The sequence below is a fragment of the Idiotropiscis lumnitzeri genome, chromosome 4 (genome assembly GCF_059441095.1).
Source record: "Idiotropiscis lumnitzeri isolate Australia: NSW breed Sydney's pygmy pipehorse chromosome 4, RoL_Ilum_1.0, whole genome shotgun sequence".
Classification (NCBI taxonomy): domain Eukaryota; kingdom Metazoa; phylum Chordata; class Actinopteri; order Syngnathiformes; family Syngnathidae; genus Idiotropiscis; species Idiotropiscis lumnitzeri.
The window spans coordinates 24441087-24465731 of record NC_142394.1 but is presented as its reverse complement, the minus strand read 5'-3'; the positions used below and the strand labels follow the sequence as shown (position 1 = coordinate 24465731).

General features: G+C 47.4%; 2 protein-coding genes across 6 annotated transcripts in view; both read left to right on the top strand.

Annotated features, from left to right (window-relative positions):
- The window catches only part of htr2cl1 (5-hydroxytryptamine (serotonin) receptor 2C, G protein-coupled-like 1), a 38548-nt gene extending 26226 nt beyond the window's left edge, over positions 1–12322 (top strand). For all 4 annotated transcript variants that reach the window (XM_088293677.1, XM_088293675.1, XM_088293674.1 and 1 more), the window contains 6 exons: positions 2861–2996; positions 7105–7784; positions 7927–8127; positions 8764–9060; positions 9988–10181; positions 11171–12322. In XM_088293677.1, coding sequence (XP_088149803.1) covers positions 7385–7784; positions 7927–8127; positions 8764–9060; positions 9988–10181; positions 11171–11740 — 1662 coding nt within the window. In that variant the 5' untranslated portion in view covers positions 2861–2996; positions 7105–7384 and the 3' untranslated portion in view covers positions 11741–12322. The remainder of the gene's footprint in view (positions 1–2860; positions 2997–7104; positions 7785–7926; positions 8128–8763; positions 9061–9987; positions 10182–11170) is intronic.
- Positions 12323–14594: 2272 nt separating this feature from the next.
- Positions 14595–22773, top strand: LOC148338668 (actin-binding protein WASF3). Of its 2 annotated transcripts, XM_088294555.1 has the most exons (11): positions 14595–14799; positions 17257–17390; positions 17779–17913; positions 18391–18544; positions 18626–18743; positions 19172–19240; positions 19550–19597; positions 19718–19851; positions 19924–20208; positions 20281–20699; positions 20847–22773. In XM_088294555.1, the coding sequence occupies exons 2-11, from the start codon at positions 17258–17260 to the stop codon at positions 21002–21004; spliced, it is 1653 nt and encodes a 550-aa protein (XP_088150681.1). In that variant the 5' UTR covers positions 14595–14799; position 17257; the 3' UTR covers positions 21005–22773. The 2 variants fall into 2 exon arrangements, with proteins under 2 accessions (XP_088150681.1, XP_088150683.1); XM_088294557.1 differs by lacking the exon at positions 19172–19240.
- Positions 22774–24645: the final 1872 nt, after the last annotated feature.

The window sequence follows — 24645 nt, the reverse complement described above, 5'->3', positions numbered from 1 at the left end:
GAGCTTTGTGTGTTGACAACAGATTAATATTGGAGTTTGATTGATAATCCAAACTCCTGCCACGGGTTTAATTTCATGGAAGCCCAACTTTTCATTTGCTTGTCGTTATTTTTCTTGGCAGATATAAATGGCCCCTTACTCAAAGCGTGTTCATCCAGGTTTGCTAGTCGTTACACGCGGTGCAAAAAGATGAATCAAAATGCAAAGAGTCTCTGCTCTCCTTCACTTAGAACGGCCAAGTGGAAGCCGGATGGATGGATGGTGATTGCGCAATATTGTTCACTCAAGGGCAAAGAGCACCTTGATAGCCTTCAGATGTGTCCCTTTCTTTGTTTTGCCCCCCGCCCCCTCCTCTTTTTTTCTGTCCCTCCTCCTCCAAGCCATGTTGGAAATATTGCGACTGTCGCTGGTGGATGTGTTGTGACTTATTACATTTCGTCCACGTGATCATCGCATAAGGACTGCCGAGAACCATTGTGGCATGTATCGAAGAGTCCCCGCGACACATTCACGAGCAAATCACCGCGCAATGTCGTTATTGGCTTCGGCGCGAGTAGGAGGAGAAATGGCGGACAGCCTGAAGGTCGTTCGTGCTCGTCTGCCTTCCTTTTGTGCTTGCTTGTGTTGCATCGCCACAAAGCATTTTCCAAACCAAAATAGTATTGTCAAGAGCATGTAATTACATTTTTAAATGTACACACACACAGAGCTGTCAAGGACCAAAGGTTGTGTAATTGGAAGGTTAAAAGTGATTTTGTAATCTTTTCCTCAACATCTTGTTTGCTCTGCCGTCTCCTCGCTGAATAATGTGTGCTCAATGTTGCATTAAAAGAGACAATCTTTCCCCCCCATGTTTTTGTTTGTTCGTGTATATCAAATATTTCCTTTGGGCTTTGCAAATGTCCGCCAATCTTTACTGAACCCGAACGAAGTGTGCGGTCATGTCGTATTGACGTGAACACACAGGCGCTTTGGGATGAAAGGTGAAACGGCAAACAACCAGCATGATTCCTGTTGTTTCCATTTCAACTTTTTTACTCATGCCGTCTTTTCCACGGCACCGCATTTGTCCTTCGTGTCATCACTGTGGTGTCATCTTCCATCACGTCTATCTCGCTCGGCGCGGTCTCACGTTCCGCATATCTGCAGCTGGGCTTCCTAAACCTCTGAGTGTGTCCTCGCTTTTCTTTTTTTCTAGTCAAAGGTCACTCTGATGTCAAGTCTCGATACAAAGGCTAACCTGTTGTCACAGAATTCCAGATGGAATACATTGCAAAGAAGATCACACAATCCTCCCTCCCTCCCGGCTGTGGCAGTGTAATGGCATTCCATCTGTGCGGTCCATTAGGTGGCCGCCTGGCTTAGTGCTGATGAAAAGGAGCCCTTTTGACCCGACATGTTCCTACATCACTGCTCTCAGAGGTGCTTGTTAGCATTTACAGTGACCCCCCCCCCGTTTATGTCAGGGGAGACTTTGTAGGTGACTCTGCATACTGAGCTCAGTGCTGCCCGCATCGCTTCAGTCTGCAAGACAGCGAAGGAACGCTTTGCGATGAGTGGCATTCAGCACCGGTTGTTGCGCAACATCAGTACCATATAATCATTTCCGCATTTTCTATGGCAGGTCATCAAAATACAACTCATCTAATCAGCGGGAGGGTAGCACATATTCCAAGCGCAGCTCTCAGAAAACTGGAACGTCAGCATTTTTCATTATTAAGTGGGCGGAGCCAAAATGTGCTGTTCCACTCCATTCCTGTAGGTGGTGGCAAACTGCTTCTCTACCTATCGGGCCTCGTTGAGTCAAAGCAGTGATTGGAAGAACGGACCCAAGTGAACATAAATGAACATCGGTCATCCTCGCATCTCCTATGAGAGCCCGTCGGGCCGAGAGCTCGGGAGAAAAGCGTCGGGGTGTCCGTCTCCTGACGAACAGTAGTGGTCAAGTGGGTTGTTCTCAGAAAGTATGGTCCAGGAGAGTGACATGAGAGTCCCAAAATGAACTTGTTCAAAAACAGGTAAAAATTACATAATCTTCCAGCAGTGTGCTATGAATAAATAACGATTGTTCACTCAGCCCCTTGTTCGCAAGAGATTGTTGAATGTTGTGGTACTCCATTGGTTCACATTGGAGCACTTGGTACTGAAGCACTGAGCACTCAAGTTTAAAAAAAAAAGTATTTTTAAATTAATTATTTTTTACAGTTTAACAGCTTTACAACCTTCATACAACGATTCCATGGACACTAAAACTTATGTTGTTTGCTTCGCAAAATACGAAATGGCAGCAGCTGTTGTGAAAAACATATATCCATCTATTTTATTGTACTCGTAGAATAAACAAAAACAATTTTTTAACATATTTTACAGAGAACCCATTGAACTTTTGTTTCAACGTAGCATTCGTTCCGGTGCATTAGACTAGAATATCATCTGAGATACCTCGTTGACTCAAAATGTAACAACCGTAACGTCATTTTTTTCTGCCGACGTTTCATCACATTATGAACGGCGTGGGACTCGATTCAACATTATTGTGATGCGTTGGCATTCTGCCACTTCATTGCCAACAAAGGGTGCTTAATTATACGGGTGTGTTGACATGTCACGAAGAGGAAATGGTCATGACCGCTATTTTTCACCGCTCAAAATACACGCGCATACACACGACTCAGTAAGGTCGTTTTGTTTATCTCTGCAGTTTAATTGCAATATTGTGAGCAGCTAAATCTGTTGATTGATTCAAAAGGAGGGAAAAAATATCGGCTCTCTAAGTGGGTCAGCATTTGAGCATCTGGCAGGACCTTACTTCCTGAGCGCTCCCCAAAATATGAAAAGGCCTGTCCTCGTGTCCCTGCAGGCGTAGGGACACTCGTGATCCCGCCGCTCCGGACGCGTGGACTGACAGATGACGAAGGCGGCGGCCAGGCGGGAGCGTGACAGGAAGAGCCGGACGACGACGGGAAGGCTCACGAATAGCGGCCGTACCTCCCGAGGTGAGAAGCCATCCCATCAACTTCTTTGTTTTCCCAATCAATCATATTTCTAACGTGATATGTTTAGAACGGGTAAACCCGAGCTGTGCTACTTTGAGTTTCGGAGCAAGAAGCAATTCAATGTGCATACCCACGGCGAAATGTAATCGCGTAAACACAAACTGCAATCAAAATCCATGATACAATCAAGATGATTCAAATAAGTGCAAAGCAATTAAAACATGCAATTGACCTTTGCTGCGTTGGTGTTTATTGCCGTTGTTTTCCTTCCGGAAAATGTGATTATGCGGAATGATTTCCACTTCATAAACACAGAGCCCCATCAAAAGCAGCATCTTAGTCGTGTTCCCACTTTTATCCAGCAAAGCAGCAAAGGTACGGACAACCAAAACGCATCCGTCATCATCTCTGCGTGCTCGCTGAAACACTTGACACCGGAGTGAGATGTGCCAGATGTGTCCACGCTGCCCTCAGTCACACTTTGATACAAAGAGTAAAGTGGCTCACTGAGGCACCTTTCTTCTTATTGCCTTTCGCCCCCCCCCTCTCGCCCCCTCTCTGCCCAACCCATCTACAAGGCATTCTAACTCTCCCAAACATACACTTCATGCGGAAACGCCCACGTAGACTCGCACTCTGCCACACTGTGTGCAAACACGAGCTTCGCAACTCTCCAGCCGGCTTCGACACGTTTGAAAATCAGCGGCTCGCCGCACCGGGAAACACTGTTGCATATGCCAAAGGGCACTTTGTGATCTTTCACTAGACAACATTTACGATCCTTACTGCGGAATTTCTGCTCTCAATAACTTATTTTTGGAGCTCAGTGATCTTCCTTGTCTTTATTCAGGGAGAAGTAAAACAGTATAGTGGACACTCCAAATGAAGCCGTCTTGCCAAGAGTGAAAATCCTCACGTAATTTGTTGACCACTCAAAAAGGTTTGGAAGTGACCACAAAATTAATCGCTTCAGACATTCACGTTGTCTGCAGGTGCCATTTCAAGGCTACAGTATGCGTGCGCTTCATGCAAGATCAAAAATCATACCAAGGGTATATAATCCCGGCCCGGGGGCCATTTTAGGCCCACCGGATGTTATTTCTTGGCCCCCCACTTGACATCAAAGTTTAATGTTCATGCAGCCGCAATGTTTTTTGCGGCGCCAATGCAGTTGGTGTATTTTGTGTTTTGTTTTTTTTAATCACTTATGGTCTACCATAGTTCAGGCTCATCAGCAAGACTTAATTTATAAGTGATACAAAGTGGAAAAGATATCCCGTCACGGATTCCCAGTCATGTCGTTTTCAAAACTTGCTGTTAAGAGAGCTGTTGGTGACGAGAACAGCCAATTACCAGAAAAACGAAACGCAATTTATTTTGTTGGGCACAGGGGCACCTGAAAATGTCTTGAATGAATGCACAGAGAAAGCTGTGCCATTCAAGAAAATCGACTTAACTCGACATGCTGAGTATTCAAAGCACCAGGGAGGTCAGAGGTCACCTATATGAATTCCTGTTCTGAAGAACTATTAAAACTCATTCAATCCATATAACATACATATACGTTTTCAAAAACGTAGTCCCCGCCTCCCAAAGACGTATTTATACGTCTTAGCCTTTTTTTTTTTTTTTTTACGTCATAGCTCCTTGTTTTTATAGCATTAGAACACAATATTCTGTTGGCCTCGCAAAATCAGTCAAAATCCCCCAAAACGGAATTGAGGGGGTTTCTGGGATTAAATGAGTTCCAAACTGTTCTTAATGAAGATTGAATTAGTTGTACTTTTTTTTCAGATACACACCCCCTTTTTGTGGAACACTTTACACAGCCCAGACACACTCAGACTTTATCTGTACGTTGAGTTTGAGAATCCTGCGATAGACCAAATTCTCCTTCAGGACACACGAATATTGAATATGAGGACATAACAACTAGACATCTGCGCATGTCGGTTCTGTGAAACTCCAAATTGGAGCGTAGGGCAGAACCTTCTAATGAACTTTTGCATTCTTCTCTGCACTCCAAAGGTTTTTCAAAGAAATCATACCACAAGCCGTTAGAACATCTAGAGACCCGAAATGCCCTTGACCCTCTGCAGTCAGGATTTTCAGATCACAGCACCGGTGTAGGGCCAGCACGATGGCCAACTGGTTCGCACGATGGCCTCACATTGTGGGTTGGATTCCGGCTCCGGCCTTCCTGCGTGGAGTTTGTATGTTCTCCCCGTGCCTGTGTGGGTTTTCTCCGGGTACTCCGGTTTCCTCCCACATTGGCTGACAACCAGTTCAACAGTTCAAGGTGTCCCCCGCCTACTGGCCGATGAAAGTTGGGATGGGCTCCGGCACGCCCGCAACCCTAGTGAAGAGAAGCGGCTTTGAAGAAGCACCAGTGTATCTCCGACGGATGATGAAATGTTGGTCTCTCTGTGCTTCTTGGTTTGACAGTTACCGCTCAAGGCACTCAGTCAGTAAGGGCAAAGGGTCTTCTCTCAGACCTGCACCACTTCTCAAAAGCACCTGCAGGGTTCTCTTCTCGGCCCAACTCCATTAAATATTTACATGGCCAATGTAACCCACGCTATCGGCAACTGTCTTCCCTATTTCTGTGATGATGACACAATTATTTCACCGTCTTGCTCCTCCATCCAAACTGCCCCGACATTCAAAATGCCCCTTCCCAGTCGACAGTTACCACTGAGCAAATCTAAATACAGGATCTTGAACAGAAACGGAATCCTGAAACACATTATGTTGAACTGTTTGTTTAAATGACGGCCGTCCCCAAATTTAGACTACGGAGGAGGAGATCAGCTTCATAAACTCTTCTTAAAGCACGCCGTCATTCTCTTTGTCACTGGAGTTTCCTTAAATAGTGAGATGGAATCCCCGAATAGCCGTCTCTTCACTCATGCAGACAAATGTACTGATCCCCGTTTAGCTCTAAAACGCTCTTTGCGCAAGACTTCATCCTATCTTCGCCCGCCATGTGTACCGTCAAACGCGCTCTCTGTTCTAGCAGTTTCATTAACCTCGTTTTTTTTCCCCAAAATGCAAACCAATTTCGATCGGTTTCCTTTTCAATTTTCTGCCCCAGAAGACTGAAACATCCTGCAACAAACAATAAAACTCACCTTATTTATCTCCATGTCATCATTTCAAAAGTGAATGAGGGAGAACGTACACTGCACCAGTTTTGAGTCTTTCATTCGCTGGGTGCTTTGATGCAACTTTCACATTGAACAGTTTGAAGTCCATTTATTTGTATTTGCTTTTATTTTTGCTTTTGTCTGCTGCTCTTCATTGCAAATGTGAATTTGTCCTCAATTGCCTTAGCTTGATAAATAAAGCAGAAATACAAAATCAAACGGCAAGGTTGGAACATAAAATGAATGAATATGTGTAAAGTTTTACCATTGCAATCCTGAACTGGAGCCCGTAAAATAAGCCGGAAAATTCTTCTTCTTCTTTTGTTTTGCACTTGCTGGTTGAACTTGCTCATGTTGACAAACATTAATCGAGGCTCTCCCCACTTTGGACTTTGCAGTCTCATGTCCTTAAATGGTCAACAAGAGGGTGGACAATCTCGGCAATTGTAGCAACTTGATACGCTCAATATTTTGCAAAACAAACCATTCTGTCCGCCTCCCGCAATGTCTGCCGTACTTTTTATATGTCTCGGGTGTTCTCCCAGCGGAATGCTCCATGGCATACTAAGAATACGCTCCAGGGATTAAAGTCTTTGCAGAGCTCATCTGGCTCTAAAATCACCTTCGGGTGCCCCAGATGGCACAGGAGGTGTCGGCGACTAGACTGAGAGGGGTGCGGTTTTACCTTCCTCCTCCGCAGCCCGGTCGCGGATAAAAGGTCAGAGAGGAAACGGGATAAATCACCATCTGTGCAGTTACTTGAAATGGAGAGGACAGCGGGAGGGAGGAGAAATGACTTCTCAGTTCCACGTTAGCATTTCATGTAAGGAGCTCCCTTTTACTCGTAAAAGAAAGCCGGGTGAGACGGCGAAACGTCAAAGAGAAATGATTGATTGAACGGTGAAAAAAAATACAAGAGGCATTATCGACTTTAATGACATTTTTATTAATTATTTCCCCAGATCCGTCCCCGCCTGAAAAAGGAAATCGCCGGGAGCCTCTTCCAAGCGTGGAAACACAATGCCATGAAAACCACTCGTCTAATTTTAAGATCCAGACGGACGGCTCTGGAGCTGCGGTTTCCTAGCTGGGACTTTTTGGCATGGGAGTTGAACCTGAACCTGAAATGATAAATAGCATTTCCCCGCCTGTCTTTGTTTTAAGAATCCCCTCCGAACTGGTCAAGTAAGTCTCCCTTGATGCCTCTCCGACCTCCGACGGGTTAAGGCTCTCTCCTCGGGGATGGGCAGCCTGGCGACAGCTCCCCTCGGCGGCTTCGGGACCGCCGCCTCCCCGGAGGTCGCAAGCTGGACGTCGTGGCCGAGAAACGGCTCGCCGGAGCTCAACCAGAGCCTGGTGGAGGGCGGCAGCGCCGGCATGGCGGTGGCCATGAGTGGCGTTGTGAACAACCTGACACGGGAGGGGGTCACCAGCTCGGCCATGAAGGAGAAGAACTGGCCGGCACTGCTCATCCTGGTCATCATCGCGCTGACTGTCGGCGGAAATATCCTGGTCATCCTGGCCGTGTCGCTGGAGAAGAAGCTCCAAAACGCCACCAATTTCTTCCTGAGGTCGTTAGCGGTGGCCGACATGCTGGTGGGCATCCTCGTCATGCCCATCTCCCTGATCAACATCCTCTACGGTGAGTCTGCCGACGCCTCACCCCCAACCGATCAGAATGTGTCACCTTGACGAGAAAACCAATTGGCTCGTGTTCGGTTGGGCGTGGCCCAGACGCTTTGCGCCTCACTTCCTGTTCCTTTTTTGTCACGTTGTCAAAGCAGATTACGCCTGGCCCCTCCCCAACACCTTGTGTCCCATCTGGATTTACCTGGACGTGCTTTTCTCCACCGCCTCCATCATGCACCTGTGCGCCATCTCGCTGGACCGCTACGTGGCCATCCGCAACCCCATCGAGCACAGCCGCTTCAACTCCAGGACCAAAGCCATGATGAAAATTGCCGCCGTCTGGACCATATCCATTGGTATTGATACGTTGATTATTCCTCTCTGTCAACCTTTGTACTTTCCTTCAAAGTGGAGATTGCGCTCCCTCTCGCCCTCTCTGGCAGTTTGCAGATTGTGTACTTTTTCTTCCTTCTTTTCCGGACTGTAAAGTTCTGACAGAACTGCGGTCAGTCCATTCTGCCAACGAGATGTCTAACTTGTGCAAACGTTTTCCTTTAGAGAGGAGCTCAGTCGAGTTAAAACAATCCATAATTCATGCGGCTGCTGTCCGGCAGCAAAATTTTTATCTTAATGATTACATCTGGGGAAAAAAAAAAAAAAAGATTTCAATTCAGCCCTCTCAGGTGAGGCATAAATTCCAGACTAACAAGAGAGAACGCACGCAACAAGCTTTTGAAAGAGCAATTTTAATGCCCGCCGGGCACTCTTGACTACAAAATGGTCTTTGGAGCAGCTGACGTGAACCAAAACACCTCAACGTCTCATTAAGAAGTCAAGGGAGCCTCGACGAAGGAACATTTTCTGTTTGGGAGCATCCTGTGTGTGACTTTTTGTTAGGAGATGACCCAAAACAATCTTCAAACGTTTCAAGTTGTAAATGAAGAGCTTGACGAGTTGCCGCAAGCTGACCAAGCAATTTTTATGTTTCGCAGGCGTCTCAATGCCCATCCCGGTGATCGGCCTCCACAACGAGGACAAAGTCTTTGTCAACGGCAGCTGCGTGCTCAACGAGGAGCGCTTCATACTGATCGGCTCCTTCGTGGCCTTCTTCATCCCGCTGGTCATCATGGTGGTGACGTACGGCCTCACCATCCAAGTGCTGCAGAGGCAGGCCACCGTCTTTCTGTGCGATGCCAAGGCTTCCTCCCAGCAGCCTTTGCAGTCCCCCGCCGTGACCGGTGCCTCGGAGATTCACGGGAACGTCCCGCCAGACCTGCCCGACCCGCCAGGTGAGCTCCCAACAGGCCACTTCACAAGGTGAATGATGTTGTAAATAGTTATACCGGGGGTGCGCAAACTTTTTGATTGGCGGGCCACAATGGGTTCTAAAATTTGACAGAGGGGCCGGACCAGGAGCAGATGGATGGAGTGTTTTGGTCACCTCACCTCATCGGAGAAAAAAAAAAATACATTTAATTTTAAATGAAAGTGAACAAAAGCATTACGACAATGTCTTTGAAAAACCACAGTATTTAAAAACTAAAACATTCATAAGGTTTATTGATTTAAAATTTTTTCAAATTCGGCGGGCTGGATTCAAACGTCTAATGGGCCACATGTGGCCCCGGGGCCGTAGTTTGCCCACACCTGAGTTTTTTTTTTCTCAATATTATCACATATTATAGTAAATTGGTGTTCGTTTTTAACAATCCTATACACTGAAGGATGGCGGGTAGGCTGATTTAGCCATCTTGCCATTGGATGTGGGTACCAAAAAAATAAATAAAATAAAATCTGACGACATTGATTACTTAAAGTCAACTCGAGTATTATCACCCGAGCGTCGACTTGCTTGCTTGTGAATTAATAAGGTCGTCCGTCTCTGATCATGTTATCTGAATTCCCACGTCTGTTTTTGAATCAGGTTACCTGTTGAAATGTGTCCCTTTTTAGCAATTTACCTCGTGTTACATCTTGTCAGCTGACACATCACACATTCAAAGTACGATAGAAGAGAAGATGAGCTGATTAGAGTCGTCATGTTCCCGTGCGAACATTAGATAATTTGTCGTTTCTTCTCGAGGGTAGGCTGTTTTCCCATCAGTGGTGACAGCCGAGAATGCTGGGCCTTTTGCTCAAAACTTGTGAATTTTGCGACTGTTGAATTGTTCTCGATGAAATGAAAACATCTAAGATGGTCGCCTCCCCCAAAATAGAGCTAAAGCCAGCATCTGAGCCCGGCATCCTACTCAGCGTGTCCGCGTCTGAGAGCGTCAGCATCCTTCCCGGCTCAGAGGCCACGTCACAGCTCAGCTCGCCGGCCGCCGGGCCCGGACGGAGCGACGCCGCTGGTTGCCACGGGCGACGGGGAATGATGCAGGCCATCAAGAACGAGAGGCGGGCCTCCAAGGTGGGATTGACTGTTTTTGTTAGCTTTTATCTTAAAAGGATGCCGAATGTTTCAGTTTAACGAGAGTGCAGATACTTTGTGAGCCAAAATGTCTGCGTACACTCCTATGTCCTTTTTACACCTGCTCTTATCAAGCTCCAAATTAAATAATTTGTGTACTGCAATTAGGACCTTTAGATTTGATTTGAGGGCATTGTTGAACTCTAAATTACTTTTCTTGTGCAAGACTGATGAATAACAATGAGAGGAGGCATACAACTTGAGCCACGAGGACCTTTTACTTGACCTTAGAAAGTGTGGCTAAATGATGAATTTGCAATATACTCGCGATATGATAAAACACAATTTGATTGGCTGCAATTTGACTGGTCATCGGGTGCGCAAGGGATTAAGAGCAGGCAGAGACGTTGATGCTTTAATTAACACCTGTGCGGAATTTGATGTGGTTTCCTAAAGGCTAGTATCCAACCTGTGATTTTTTTTTTCCGCCTCACGTATTTAAAAAAGTGTGCGCACTACATGAGCAGTGACCACTCAGTTTTGCCCTTAGATAATTAATGGTTCAGTAAAATATAGAAAGATCGTCTTTATTGTATATTTATACACAAGTGTTGTCTTTATTTTATTTTCAATAAGTAGCCTACTACCTTTCAATGAAACATAGAGACCTGTAAATTATTTATTTAAAAAAAGGAACTTCCAATAAAGTGTTGGCAAAACTGGTTGCCATTTTTATGTTGAGTCAGTGTTGTCGCCATCTAGTAATAAAATATCTAGTAGTCTTATTTTGTAAGACGTAGTTAAAAGTTTTAAGTAACGTGACAGTTTTTCAATCTTGCACGATGGCCCGTTCTACAGTATCATTGTTGAATGATTGACTGCCCCCTAGTGGATACTCCGCGCAATGCATGGCGTTCTCTCCATTCATGCGTCCTTTCCTTCTACAACCTCTTCATCTTCCTCTTTCCTCTCACTGTGTCCGTCTCCAGGTGTTGGGAATTGTCTTCTTCCTCTTCCTTGTCATGTGGTGTCCCTTTTTCATCACCAACGTCACCTTGGTGCTGTGCGGCGCCTCCTGCGGCGAGTCTCTGCTTCACGAGCTGCTCAACGTCTTTGTGTGGGTGGGCTACATTTCGTCGGGGGTCAACCCGCTCGTGTACACGCTCTTCAACAAGACCTACAGGAGAGCATTCTCCAGCTATATCCGCTGTCGCTACAACGTTGGCGCCAATGCCAACGTGGTCGGGGGCGGCCAGGTCATGAAGAACCCGCTGCTGGCCCCGCCCCCGTCCTCGCACGCCGTCACGCCGCTCCTGATGGACGGCAACAGGAGGCAGAGCGCCCAACGGGGCCGTGACAGGAACTGTCGAAACGGCGGCCAGCTGATGCCGGGTCCGGAGGACGCCGGTACACGAACGCGGGGGGGCGCGGCGCTGAGCCTCTCCGGGTGCCACGACGTGGGCGGGGCGTTTTCTGAAACTGAGGCCGAAACCGAGGAACAAGAGCTGTCCCTCATCAGCTATAGCCCCGCCTCCACGGTTCACACAAGCAGCGTGTGACGTTTTTCGAAGGAGACTTCTGGCTCGGACTGAAACTCGGAGAAAAAAAAAAAAAAAAAAAAAAAAGACTGAAACTCGGAGGAGGGCTCATCCCGGGTAGTGGAAGCCAGCAGAACCTCCATATCGAATGTAGGACAACCGCTAGTCTCCCCGCGCCACCCAGTGGCCATGTGGGACAACTAAATTGTTCGCGCGTTTCTGTGTTTTTTTTTATAGACAAGGAAAAAAGGTTCGAAATGATTAGGTTGTTTAGGCACCTCTCGCTCACTCTCTCTCTCTCACGCACACACACACACACACACCTAACACACACTAATGAATACACACACGCTCGTGTATAAACGTGTCTGTGTGTGCGTGTGCGTGTGTATACATGTACACAGTAAATTTAGTACATTACATTTTACTCTAAAAAGACTATATGGTCTCAGTAACAGGGTAAAATGTGAAAATAAAATATTCGGCGTGAAGGTCAGTGTAAAACTGAGAAATGTATCCTGAATATTTTACTCAAATGCTACTGTTTACTGAGACCAAATACCAAATGATCTTTTCTTTTAGAAGAAAATGAACTCTATGAAATTTGCTGCATATATATATATATATATATATATATGCAGCAAATTTCATATATATATATATATGCGTATATATATATATATGTATATATATATATATATATATAAAATTGTGTGTGTGTGTATACTTTAAATATATACATATTATACATATATATGTATATGCATATGTGTATATACAGTATATATATGTATACATGTGCATGTAACGTGTGTGTATGTATACTGTATGTATATACTGTTTGTATACACATACATATAAAGTAGGTCTTCCTCAAATGTGATCCAGTCACGTTTGCAAAGTTAAAATTGGAGAAGATGAACCCAGAGGTCAAAGGTGATATAATACGAGCACAGGCTTTTTGAAGGTAATCGAGGATAAACACAGAACTGTTCTTCTACTTCGGCCTCATTCGGTTTCCTACAATATGCTTTTTCTACATGAGCTAGCAATGTTTGAGCATATCAAGTGTGCACGTTTGGCCCACGCTCGGCACTCGGTCCGTCCGGTCACAGATGCACGGCTGAGGGATCACGCAATAGGGATCTCATCTGTTGTGTGTCGACGCATCAGGAGAGGTTTACTGGCAGAGTTGGACGAGGAAGTCAAAGCCTCTTCAGAGCGACCAACATTTTATTTGATCCAAACTGGCCTATTCTAAGAGAACGCATCGTAATCTCTACCATTTGAAAATGATATATTGATCCATACAGTTAAAGAGAATACATCCTAATCCATCCCATCAGAGAGGAATCTTAAAATCTATCATGACAGGAAAGGATATTCTCAATCGAGTTGCGTAATGTAAAGCAACCGAGAGATGTCTGTCATCAGAGATAGAAAGACGATATCTACAGTCGGTATGAAGAGGATTTATGCGTATGTCCTTGAATGGAAACTTGCAGCAGACTTTTTGTTGCTAGGCAACAACATTTTGCGCAAGATCAATCCGTATTGTCGTCTCACGAGGTGCTGCGTGCAATGTTTGACCTCACTGTAACCTGCCAAAAGATTGAATAAAATCAGTTTCATTTTGAAATATTGACTCATTTGCGTAAAAGCATGGCTACACTTTTGTTAAATACGTTCCCAAATATATCCTCAACTCTGCCTGTAAACAACCAGGAAATCGCCAGCATTTATTTTCTTTTGACAGTAATCGATCACCGAACAAATGTTTAGTTCCAGTTCTTTCAAGCGGGGTGCTGCAATTTATTGAATAAAAAAAAGATTCCAATGCGCGGCCACATGTCTTTTGTTGTCTTTTGTCCAACAGTCCAAACTTTGTCCTTTGCAGGACACTCAGAGAAATGGAAAGGTCTGGAGGTCACCCTTCCCCTCCTTAGGAAATGTTAACTGTTTCAATGTGCTATTGGTCAACACGCGAAACACTTCTAAATATTTTGTTAAAGAAAGTCTACATTTGACCTAGGTGTTAATTTGTCTTCAGCAAGGATGAATACTGTTGGAAATGCACAAAACAAAAAACAATGACAACTTCCCCCCAAAATACGGTAGTATTAATGTGGCAACTAAAAACGAATTGTAACATTGAAATGATTTAAATACAAATCTATCTTGTAACATTCAAAATACAAGAAAAAAACTAAACCTCTAATTAAAATTAAGTGTGATTTCTTGCAACATCTTTACATCATGCTGCATGCCAAGAAATAATCACATGGATCAGCACCGCGGACAGCGACGCGCAAACTTACCTTTTGTAACGCAACAGCGACGCCGTGTGGCGACAGGACGTACTTGGAAGCACGTGACGCGATGACGGAACGGAATTACAATAGAAAAATCACAAATCTCAAACTCGTTGTCGTCAACGTTCAGTCACGAAGACCATTACTTTGTGATACACTTCAGTCATGTGACGTCAAATTTAATGAAGGCAGTTATGACGTCACATAGTTACTCGCGCATGCGTTGTTTGACGGAAGGATAAACGGCGACTGCTGTCGTCACACATTGTCGTATTTATAAACAACCATATTGTGGAGGACCTAAAATGCATTAACATGTAATCCACCCCCCCATCCCCCCCAAAAAAGAGATTAAGATGTTGCATTCTGGTATGAGTGGTAATAATACTATTATTAAATGAAATACACTCTGTATGAAAGTGCTGATGTGTGTATTATTTTTTATTGGCACTTCAAATAAATTCAAATAATGAAATAAACGCCCTCACCGTCTTCATTAACCTAGTTAAATGCCGCAAGCGATTTTATTGTGAAATCTATACCGGAAGTTCTGTGTGGTTCACCGCAGGCTACCTTGACGCTTGTCATGTCGACGTCGCTACCGTGGAAACCACACACGAGCAGTCCAACGGCAGTCGATCCTCCATCCGTCCGCACGTCCATCCGCTGAGCCCCCAAAACATGGACGCCGTCAACTGAGGGGAGGAGACGAGCAAAAATCGTCGGAAGACTCAAGAAGGAAGCAGCAGCGAGAAGCCAGCCGGCCAGGTAAGTCTCTTAAACGGGAGCGCGCACACGCACAGACGATGAGGCCCCGCGCGCGTCCCCACACGAAGACGCGCTTAACCGCAAAGGCCCCGAGAATCCACCCCACCCCACCCCATCCCTCTACGCCGTCCTCCCCCGCACCCCCGTTTGCGCGTGACCGTCGTTGAATGGTGCCCGACCCCCGAGCGCGTGTTCGTCTTCGGAACTGACATGCAAGGACGTGCGTGCGTCAACGAGATAAGCACAAAGCTCGCGCCAAACAGGGCACGAGTGTGCGCGCGCACACCATGCACGTACGTGTTCCCCTCGAGTGTGTATTGCACCTTGTATGTCGCATGTACGACGTGCCTGCCCCACATGCCTTCTAGCAAGGCACCAATCCGCCCTCGCCCCTCATGCCTCCCCCACCCTCTCCCGCTCTCGCTCTCTCCCCCACCTCGCGGACGTTCTGGTTGCCACGGTAACCCCACGATATGCTCGTATGTGCCAGTCATGTTGCACTCGAGGATCTACAAGCGTCGTTCGTGTGAAATATTGGAGTTGTTTTTCATCTTTCCCGTGCACATTTGCAGTCTGCAGAGATTCCTCTGGCACTTACGTCACCAAATTGTGGCAGAAGGAGCTGGAATTTGGCACAGGCGCTCGCTGGTGCCAACTTGAGGTGGGAAAGCCGAGACGAGAGCGAACGTGCTCGCATTCGTTCGTCTTGTCACAATCCCTCAATGTCAGACGGCACTTGTGCCCGTCCGTCCCTCACTCGTACATTCGCTCCAGTAGACACACCTTGACCCCCCCCCCACCCACAAAACCCCCCAGTTGACCCCATTGGGCCCCCCGAGCTCACTGACACTTTCTATCGCGGATGACTTGCTGCAGCCGCGCTGAGATCAACACATTCAATTGTGAGAGGCCGGGGGGGGGGCGGCCCTGGCCGGGGGGAGGCAGGCCACTGCCGCTTTGGCTGACCTGTTTACTACTCGGGCACTGCAGGAGACCGAGTGAAAATGACTTCTTCTTTCAGTCTCACTTGACTCCAGTGTGCCTTTCTCCTGAACTTGTCCAGACAGCCACATTGACCTCGCTTTACTGCGCCGGGCCAAGTGACTTCCGAGACTTGTTTCCACGTGTCTGCTGAGACACAGCAGGCACAGTGTTAAGAGCATTAGCCTGGGTCGCTCGGGTCATACAGTGATTCCTAACCACTGTACGTCAGAGAATTAAAAACTACAAATTATGCGCATCTTTGTTAATCTATCCAAGATAGCGATGTATCGTGACAGCTCATCCACTATAGAAGAAGCTCTCTTTCTGTTGCTATTCACAATGGAACGATTGCGGGGCTCTGATTGTTGAGCCCCACATTTCACGCTGACCATGATGTGCCTTTCGAAGGAGAAACATCAATGTCAAACTCAAAAAAGGTCTGGGAACACACAAATGACGACGACGACGATGACGAAGATGCTGACAATGTGGAGGAAAGGCGTAAATTGTGTCTGTATGTAAGATGAAAGTTCAACACAATCTGTTCGTCCTGTGTCGCTTCCTGTTGCCGTTACCAGCAAACACGTTGTCATGACAACACTCCATCATCTCCTTCCTTCCCACAGAAGGGGATCTGAGCCAGCCCAATTTCCAAAATAATATTTTGCTTAAGGCCTTCCATCTCTGCCAATCATTTTGATTATTGTTTCAACATAGTTGAAATCCCCCTTGAGTGATCCTAACGAGGATAATAAACGTCGACACGTTTGAACAGCAGTTTATACACCTCTTTGAGCCGTCACCTTATCGTGGTGGCAGAGTCACCCGTGGTAAATTGATCCCAGGTGCGGGATCGGGCGAAGCACAGCTCAAAAGACCCCTATGACAATGACAAAAATTGGATTATGTTTTCCTTTGCCCGGACGCGGGTCACCGGCGCCCCTCCCTGGAGTCACGCATGGAGATGGTGCTCAAAGGCCAGCATTTGCTGGTCAGGACCGGCACATTCTGAAATGATAATGTGGGCCCCTCTTGAGGGGGGCCAAATGGGTCAGGTGCAATTTGAGATCAAAACCCGATTGGAGTTTTTTTTTTAATTTTTTTATTGGACTTCTGTGCTCATCACAGAATGTCCTCACCTCTCACGGCAGCAGTCCCCGAAACCGTTGGTGGACATTAGCGGTAATGCATGCAGTCAAGATGAATAAGCAATTTGGACCATCTTTTTTTGGGCCTGTGCGACCGCCTGGCCAATCAGAACACAGCTACATTCATTGGTCACTGAGGAAATAACTTGCATTTGAGGAGTTTTGTGAGGATATGGAAAAACATGTAGGCAGGGTTGATACCCTGTACGGCGGAGACCACCACACCTGTCTGCCGATCCAGAGGCACTGTCCTCGATGCGCAAGCGATCTCATCCACCTCTCATCCAGAACGCTTGGTTTTTCTTTTCTTTTTTTTTTTCCGCAGAATGCCGCTGGTGAAGAGGAGCATCGAGCCGAGGCACCTGTGCCGCGGGGCACTGCCTCACGGCGTGACCAGCGAGCTGGAGTGCGTCACCAACAGCACGCTCGCCGCCATCATCAAGCAGCTGGGAGGCCTCAGTGAGTGTGACACACGTCTCTCTTGGTTTTGTCAATCATTCTAGTCAGGAATACAGCAAACTTTTTAGTCCAATGCTTTTGTAAAAACTTGCTATCTGACAAGAAGGTGCTGCGAAGCAAAACTCCAAAAAAACGGTTTGATGCTTGAATGGGCCAATAAATAACCTTTTTACTATAGAAATAATTATAAAAAAAAATATGGCTCCTTTGACATATTTTGTCCATGGAATTTGTCACGATTAGTTTGGCATTTTAATTAGAGATTAATTTCATTATTGTTGTTATTAAAGCAATATTGTTGGACAGTAAAGTTGCTGTTAGTTTATTTGACGGTTATGAGCTGAAATGCAAAATGCCCGCGTGCGTGTGTGGGTGTGTGTGTGTGCAGGCCGCCACGCTGAGGACATTTTCGGGGAGCTGTTCAATGAAGCAAACAGCTTCTACCTGAGGATGAGCAGCCTGCAGGAACGCGTCGACCAACTCGCGGTCAAAGTCACTCAATTAGACTCCACGGTGGAGGAAGGTGTGTGTGTGCGTTGGGGTGTGTGTGTGTGTGTGTGGTTGCCGTTACGAAGACTTCAGATGAGTCCAAATTTCAGGCTCTTTCTCAGTTTTCCCTATTCTCACTCTATACTTGAGTAGAAATCCAGATCTTTGTGGGCAAAAAAAGATACTGGTCAAAGTAGGAGTACTCACAGATGGGGCACTTTTCCCCTATTTTGCTGCTCCGTCCTCCACCTCGTCATCATCTCTCCATCCTTATTTTAAAAAATAAAAAAATAAAAAAATGTTCGTGCGTGACGAGAGGCGAACAACTCGCAAAAGTAATTCAGTGGTGGGAGCATATGTCACATCAGTAGGCTTTAGTGTGTGTGTGTGTGGGGGGGGGGGGTTACATGCAGCCATCTGGCACTCCTTGGATAGTGTCGCAGCCGTGTTAAATATCCGGACACACATGTCGGATGTGAGTGTGACACGTTGTGGGTGTTGTCGTCGTCAGTGTCCCTGCAAGACATCAACATGAGGAAGGCCTTCAAGAGCAGTACCATCCAGGACCAGCAGGTGGTGTCCAGGACGTCTGTGCCCAACCCGGTGGTGGAGATGTACCGCCGCTGCGACAAACCTCCTCCGCTCAACATCCTCAGCCCTTACAGGTCCGCGCACATCTTCGCTTGACACCGCATTTTTGTTCGTGCCGTGAGTGAGCCACGTTCCTCCTTGGACGCTTCTCGCAGGGATGATAAGAAGGACGCGCTCAAGTTCTACACGGATTCGTCCTACTTCTTTAACCTGTGGAAGGAGAAGATGCTGCAGGCCACCGAGGACAAGCGCAAGGAGAAGAGGCGGCAGAAGGTGAGCGCCGGCCGACCGCTTCGAGTTGCCTTTGTGCCGATGCGTGCGTCCGCGTTCGATTGGATAGTTTGCCCGTTCTTTTGCTTCTCTGCTGCTCTTGCTCGTAACGCGGCAGAAGTTGGTCAGGCGGTAACAAAAACTCCGGATGGCCCTCGTGTGCGTTTGCTTCCTGGCGCCGTACACTTGAGTCTTCTGAATTCTCGTTGGACCTCAGCCACAATCCTGACCAGCTTCCGCCGGATGCCTTTGCTCACCTTTGTCCACATTTCTTCATTTTCTCACGTCTCCGCCGGCATTTTGTCTTTTCGGCAATCCGCAGCGCAAGCTGGCCTTTCCTTGCCTTCTTCCTCGAGGCCCTTCCTCTCCTCTCCTCCTCCTTCTCGTCAGTCTTCTCAGACTAACCCAGCAGCTTGTGTCTGTTTCCATAGGGCTGCCCGGCCCATCCAGACAGGTCCCACTCCAGACAGGCCCCACCCAGGAGCCCCCTGTCCATCTCTGTAAGAAAACCCTGAGCCCTGACCTCTCCCCCTAAATCCCCTTCACCCCGCCAACATCCGCACACACACGCACACACACATAAACAACACGTCACCGAGGATGTACGGTCCGAGCACATTCACACTCATCATGCTTGTGTTTTGTGTTGTGTTGATTTGCATTTTGTTAAGTGTGCTTCAGTATTTGCAAAATGATTTGGATAATTTTGCGCGTGCATGCGTGTGTGTCCGTATGTGAGACCTGACCACAAAGCCCGACCTTTCAAACTCTAGCACATGTAATCAAGCACCTGCGTTTTCTTTGTGCAGCAGGAGCAACAGAGGCAGGTGGACGACCCGGGCCGAGAAGTGAAGAAGGTCAGTGAGGGAGAAGAGGAATTCCCCCCCCCTCTGACCCAGCGACCCGCTCGCACGTGTCGGAGGAGGCGTCGTCATGATGACCGCTCATCATCTTCTTTCGCTTTCTTTCTCTGCAAGGTGCGCAAGGCTCGTAACCGGCGTCAAGAGTGGAACGTGCTGGCCTACGACAAGGAGTTCCGACCCGATGCCAGACTCACGCCCTCGCCTTACCACGGCACCTCCCCCGAGGGCTCCTTGTCGCCCGACAGCAGGTACGCCGACAACACGCCGCCTGATTGAGCTTTTTTGCTCCGCTGCTTCTAACTGACGTCCCTCGCGGTCAGGTCCGCGGCGTCCGACTCGTACCCCGCCAGTCCCAACCACCCCTTGAGCCAGGCCGCCGCCTCAGAACGCCACGCCCGGGACCACTCGGGCGCGGCCGCCCAGACCCAGTCGCTGGATCGGGGGCTCCGGCCGGCCAACCAGCCAGCGGGAGCCGCGGGTGCAGCCGGGCGCCACGCCGCCTCCCTGGGCCGCACCCCGTCGGGTCAGGTGAACCAGGCCGCCGGCGATCTGACCCTCAACGGGCCCAGGCAGCCGCCGCTCAAGGATTACCGCGCCGGCCACGGGTACGTCTGCTTGCCGCTCGTCCGAGCTCGTGCCTGACGTCCGTCCTCTGAAATGATTTTGTTCCCTCACAGCGGTGGCCAGCCGTCCACCATTCCAGAGTACTACATCCCGCCTGCGCCCCCGCCACCTCCCCCAACTATCCCCTCCGCTCAGACCGCCTTCGACCACACACCGGGCCCGCCCTCCGGCGCCGCCTCGGCCGTGCTCCCGGCCTCCTCCGCCCTCTCCCGTCCCTACTCGCCCTCCCCTCCGCCTCCCCCGGTCAACTATGTCCCCTCTCCCGCCCACCCTCCTTCCGGGGCGCCGCCGGCCGCCCCGCCGCCCCCTCCGCCCGGAGGTTCCGTGGGTCACCAGGCGCACCCCTCGCCGACGCGCGCCGCCGTGGGTCAGGCGGCGACGGATGCCGCGCCCCCCGCCAGGAAGGGCGCCGTGCTCGGCATGATCCCTATGAGCGACGCCCGCTCCGACCTGCTGGCTGCCATACGTAGAGGTGGGCCCACTTCACGGACGCCAAAGTCTTTTTGCGAATGCTTGCAAGAAATTTTAAAAGTGGAAAAAAAAAAATGCAATTTGGCCGATCTTTTTTTTTTTGCCGGAGTTGTTCAAGTGTGCTGATTGGTTCTTCGTCTCGCTTCAGGTATCCAACTGAGGAAGGTGCAGGAGCAGAGGGAGCAGGAGGCCAAACGCGAGCCAGTCGGCAACGACGTGGCCACCATCTTGTCTCGACGCATCGCCGTGGAGTACAGCGAGTCTGACGACGACTCCGAGCTGGATGAGAACGAGTGGTCCGACTAAAAATCTGTTTAGCTTCGGTGAGGGGCCGCACACGTTGCCGACGGGTTTCCTCCTTAAAATACCAACCGTTCAAAAGTTTGAGGTCATGTTTTGGGGGGGGGGAATGAAAAGAGATTGTTTTTTTTTTCAATGCAGATAATATTAAGTAGCGTGGACCCTTCATATCGGGGTTTGGCACCCGCAGATGCGCATATCATAGATTGTCCCCCAAACACATATTAGTGTTTTTTTTTTTTTTTTTGTCGTATTTAAATGGGAATTAAATCGCAGATTTTCGCCATGCTCATCAGAAATACACCCTCATATCAATGTGCGTCCCCCCACCCCCCAAAATCCAACACATTTCATGTTCCCCAGACTTTAGAATGCCCACGTGGATTCTCTTGTTTTCATGCAAATCATGCAACTGTCTGGGTGGCCTCAAACTTTTGAACCTGGTGTATATATGATGAGTATTGACGAGACCTTCTCAAAATAGAAACATTGGATTGCCCCTGACAATATCGATTCTTTCCGACCCAACAAATGGTTTGCATTCCATCCAAATTGGAATTGCGCGAAAGAACACAAGTGCGTGCCGTTGTGCAACGCTAACATCTGCCAAACACGTCAGCAAATAGGAACAAGTAACCCCACCTGAGCACTTTTCTTCCATTCACGCGTAACAAACTCTTCGCCAAGTTTACGCGACACGTGCGTCCACGCATGCTGACGTTTGTTGACGTTGCAAAGCGGCCAATTAACCGACAGCAATCAGCGGAATCGATTTGCTGCCTCACCGCCGTCCGTTTCGACTTTCTAAGCGAGGCCCCAGGCGGCGCGAGTGTATTGCAGCAAACAACATGAACATTTGTACAGTGACTTGGTTGTAAGTTGTTTTGTCTTTTTTGTTGTTCGAAATACGTTCAAGCGAGCAGTTGTGTTAACGTGAACTCCCGCCAACCTATTAACTTTGCAAGTCAAAGCGAGAACGATGACTTGTCACATTTGATTTGCAAGCGGTAAAAAAGAAGCGTTCACATTTGGATTCAAAGAACGAAAAAGCAACAAAAGCTCCCCCCCCCCCGCCCAGTATGTCCAAGTGTGACGTCACGCTTATTTGACGCGAGCTCGGGCCGAACTTCAAATCGTTGAAGTCACTTTTCGGTCTCAATCCAAAGCTGTGAATATTTTCTGTGCGTTTCGAGGCTTCGACACACGCGGAGTCCATTGTGAGCGCTGCGGCGGCTCGGTGTCTGCACTCTCAGTACATGTGCAACTGTAGTAAACGGCGTTATTTATCACTTAGCTCTGGCTTGACTGTTTTGTTGAAATGCGCTGCTGTGAGTCATCTGCTTTGATTTACTGTAGTATTATTTCATACTTTATTTTTTAGGCCAAGACTGAAACATTGCGCTTTGAAAAACAGTCAAATCATTGACGGATTTGCTTCTTTGGAACTGCAAATGTGCTGATAGATTGTTGTTAAATAAATGAAGAGATATACACACACACACACAGTTCTTGAAAAAGATTAATTTAAAGATGTGTGTATTGAATGGACTGTTGAGTGGTACTGTTTGAGCTTTAATAGTTCGATAGTCGTATTGCCAAGAAAATGTTGTGCGGGTTCACGTCGTGGACGAATGTCACGTTTTCAGCCTTGTCGCTGTGTGCTTTTATGGGTTGACATCCGGGAAATGCTGCAGTAAAGATTATTCTTATTCATTCAGAGAAATTTGCTGTAAGCAAGTATGCATGCAACTATAGACAATAAATGCTCAACTTGATGTCTTCATTCTCTGCATTGTTTTTGCTTTTTTTTTAAAAAATAAAATAAAAATCACTCCTGATCAAGAGCAACCAAAAAATAAATAAATAAATAAAACACAATGACCTAAAACTTTTCAAAAGGGAACCAAAAATTACGTTATCATGGTCCCATTTGCGGGTGGGGAGAGACGCTGACGTGATGCGGGGGTGTGTCCGTCGTGATCACGTGACGTGGCTGCGAAATCAGCCCTTGGATGAACGAATGGAGGAATAAAAAAAATTCCACTGCCAGGCGCTCCCTAAAAAATACTCCAATGACGCAATTGAGGTAATCTGGGAGATGAAGTGCATCACATCGGTAGCAACCTCTTACATTTAATTTGCGTGTGTGCGCGTGCGTGTTGCCGTCCTCGGCCAGATGTTCATGTTAATGACTGATTAACGTGAAGTAGTTTACCCTCATGTAAATTGACATGAAAGGGGGGGGGGGGGTCTGGGGGGCGATTAGCCCGATCTTTTCTCTCCGGTCGCCGTGACGTCAGGCAGCCGAGCCGCATCATTGCAAAGCCGCATGTGACCACCCGGGGGCGCTCTTTTCCCGTGTCTGCCTAGCCGTGCGCGCGTTTCGGATTCCACCTGCTGCGTCACGAATGAACGTGCGCGTCTACCTGTGAGGAGGATCTTTATAGTCGTCGCCTTCCAGTCATGTGACATGGATGACTTGCTCAGTGACGCCACAAAAAACAATCACCATCTTAGCCTCTTTTTATTTATTTTATTTTTTTACCGTTTCCGTTTCGGGTTTTACAGTCACATGTTCTTTTTCCCTTTTTTCTTTTTCCAGTAATGAACAATAATAAAAATAAAAGTTTCTCTCGGAGGTTCTACATTCGACATACAAGTGCAACAATTGTGTCCCTCATATAAAGTGCGTTTTTTTTTCATCCTGATGCTGTTTTAATGGTCGCAGATCACACGCGCACACATTCACGCGCATTCTCTCTTTCACACACACAACAATGGATAGCTCAAATAATATTTGTCAATGAAGGCCATACTCGGTCCAAATATTAGCTCTGACTTGGTTTTTCTTGATTGATCCTGTGTCTGGAACTTCCTGAATTGCGCTCGGGTGCAAGCCCGACCGGCTAAGCGACTTCTTGCCCTGCTGCCCTGTTTTGAAAGCCTTTGCGAGAATGCTGGACACTTGAAGCGGCATCCCGAAATGGACACAAAACTCTGTCAAAACAACTCTTGAAATGGAGTAAATGAGGAAGAAACGTGCGTGACATTCCGTGCGTAAATTTTCCAAAAGCACTCAAGCAGAACAAACGATGGTTGACACCGAGGTCAAGTGCTTTTTTTTTTTGTCTGACAGACACATACAAATCAAAATAAGACACCAGCGAGGTGGAAAATATGGCCCTTTTTTCCTGACGCATCATTTGTTCCACAATCAAAAAGGAAAATAAAACGCGTCCCAACGTGAACAGGAAGAACAGCAGACAACATGTCAAAGTCAAAAAAGCCAAAGTCGTGCCCTGATCAAACGTTACAAAAATAGACATTTCTGTACAGCATTGCATAAGAAAAATAACACACTTAGATCAGAAAGCCAACTCCTTAATCACGTAGCGCGCGCGTATGTGTGTGTGTGCGTGTGGTGTGTGCGTGTGTTTACGGTGATATTTGCTAATGGGGGATGATTCATTCCAATTGTCAGTGTGAGTAAACACTCACACACACGGTGAGTGGTCGCTCCACTCGTACCTCAGGAATGTTTGATATTTCTAAACGACTGAGGTTAATGGTAATAAAATGAATCCCCCAAAATTACGTGATGTGATGAAATTGAAATCTTTTGGGGACGACTTTTTTGTTGTTGTTGT

Excerpts from the sequence above, each read along its gene's own strand:
- LOC148338668 (XM_088294555.1), top strand. The coding sequence starts at position 17,258 with ATGCCGCTGGTGAAGAGGAGCATCGAGCCGAGGCACCTGTGCCGCGGG. Across the intron at positions 17,914-18,390 it reads AGACTCCACGGTGGAGGAAG|TGTCCCTGCAAGACATCAAC; the intron begins GTGTGTGTGTGC and ends TGTCGTCGTCAG. Across the intron at positions 18,744-19,171 it reads AGGAGAAGAGGCGGCAGAAG|GGCTGCCCGGCCCATCCAGA; the intron begins GTGAGCGCCGGC and ends CTGTTTCCATAG.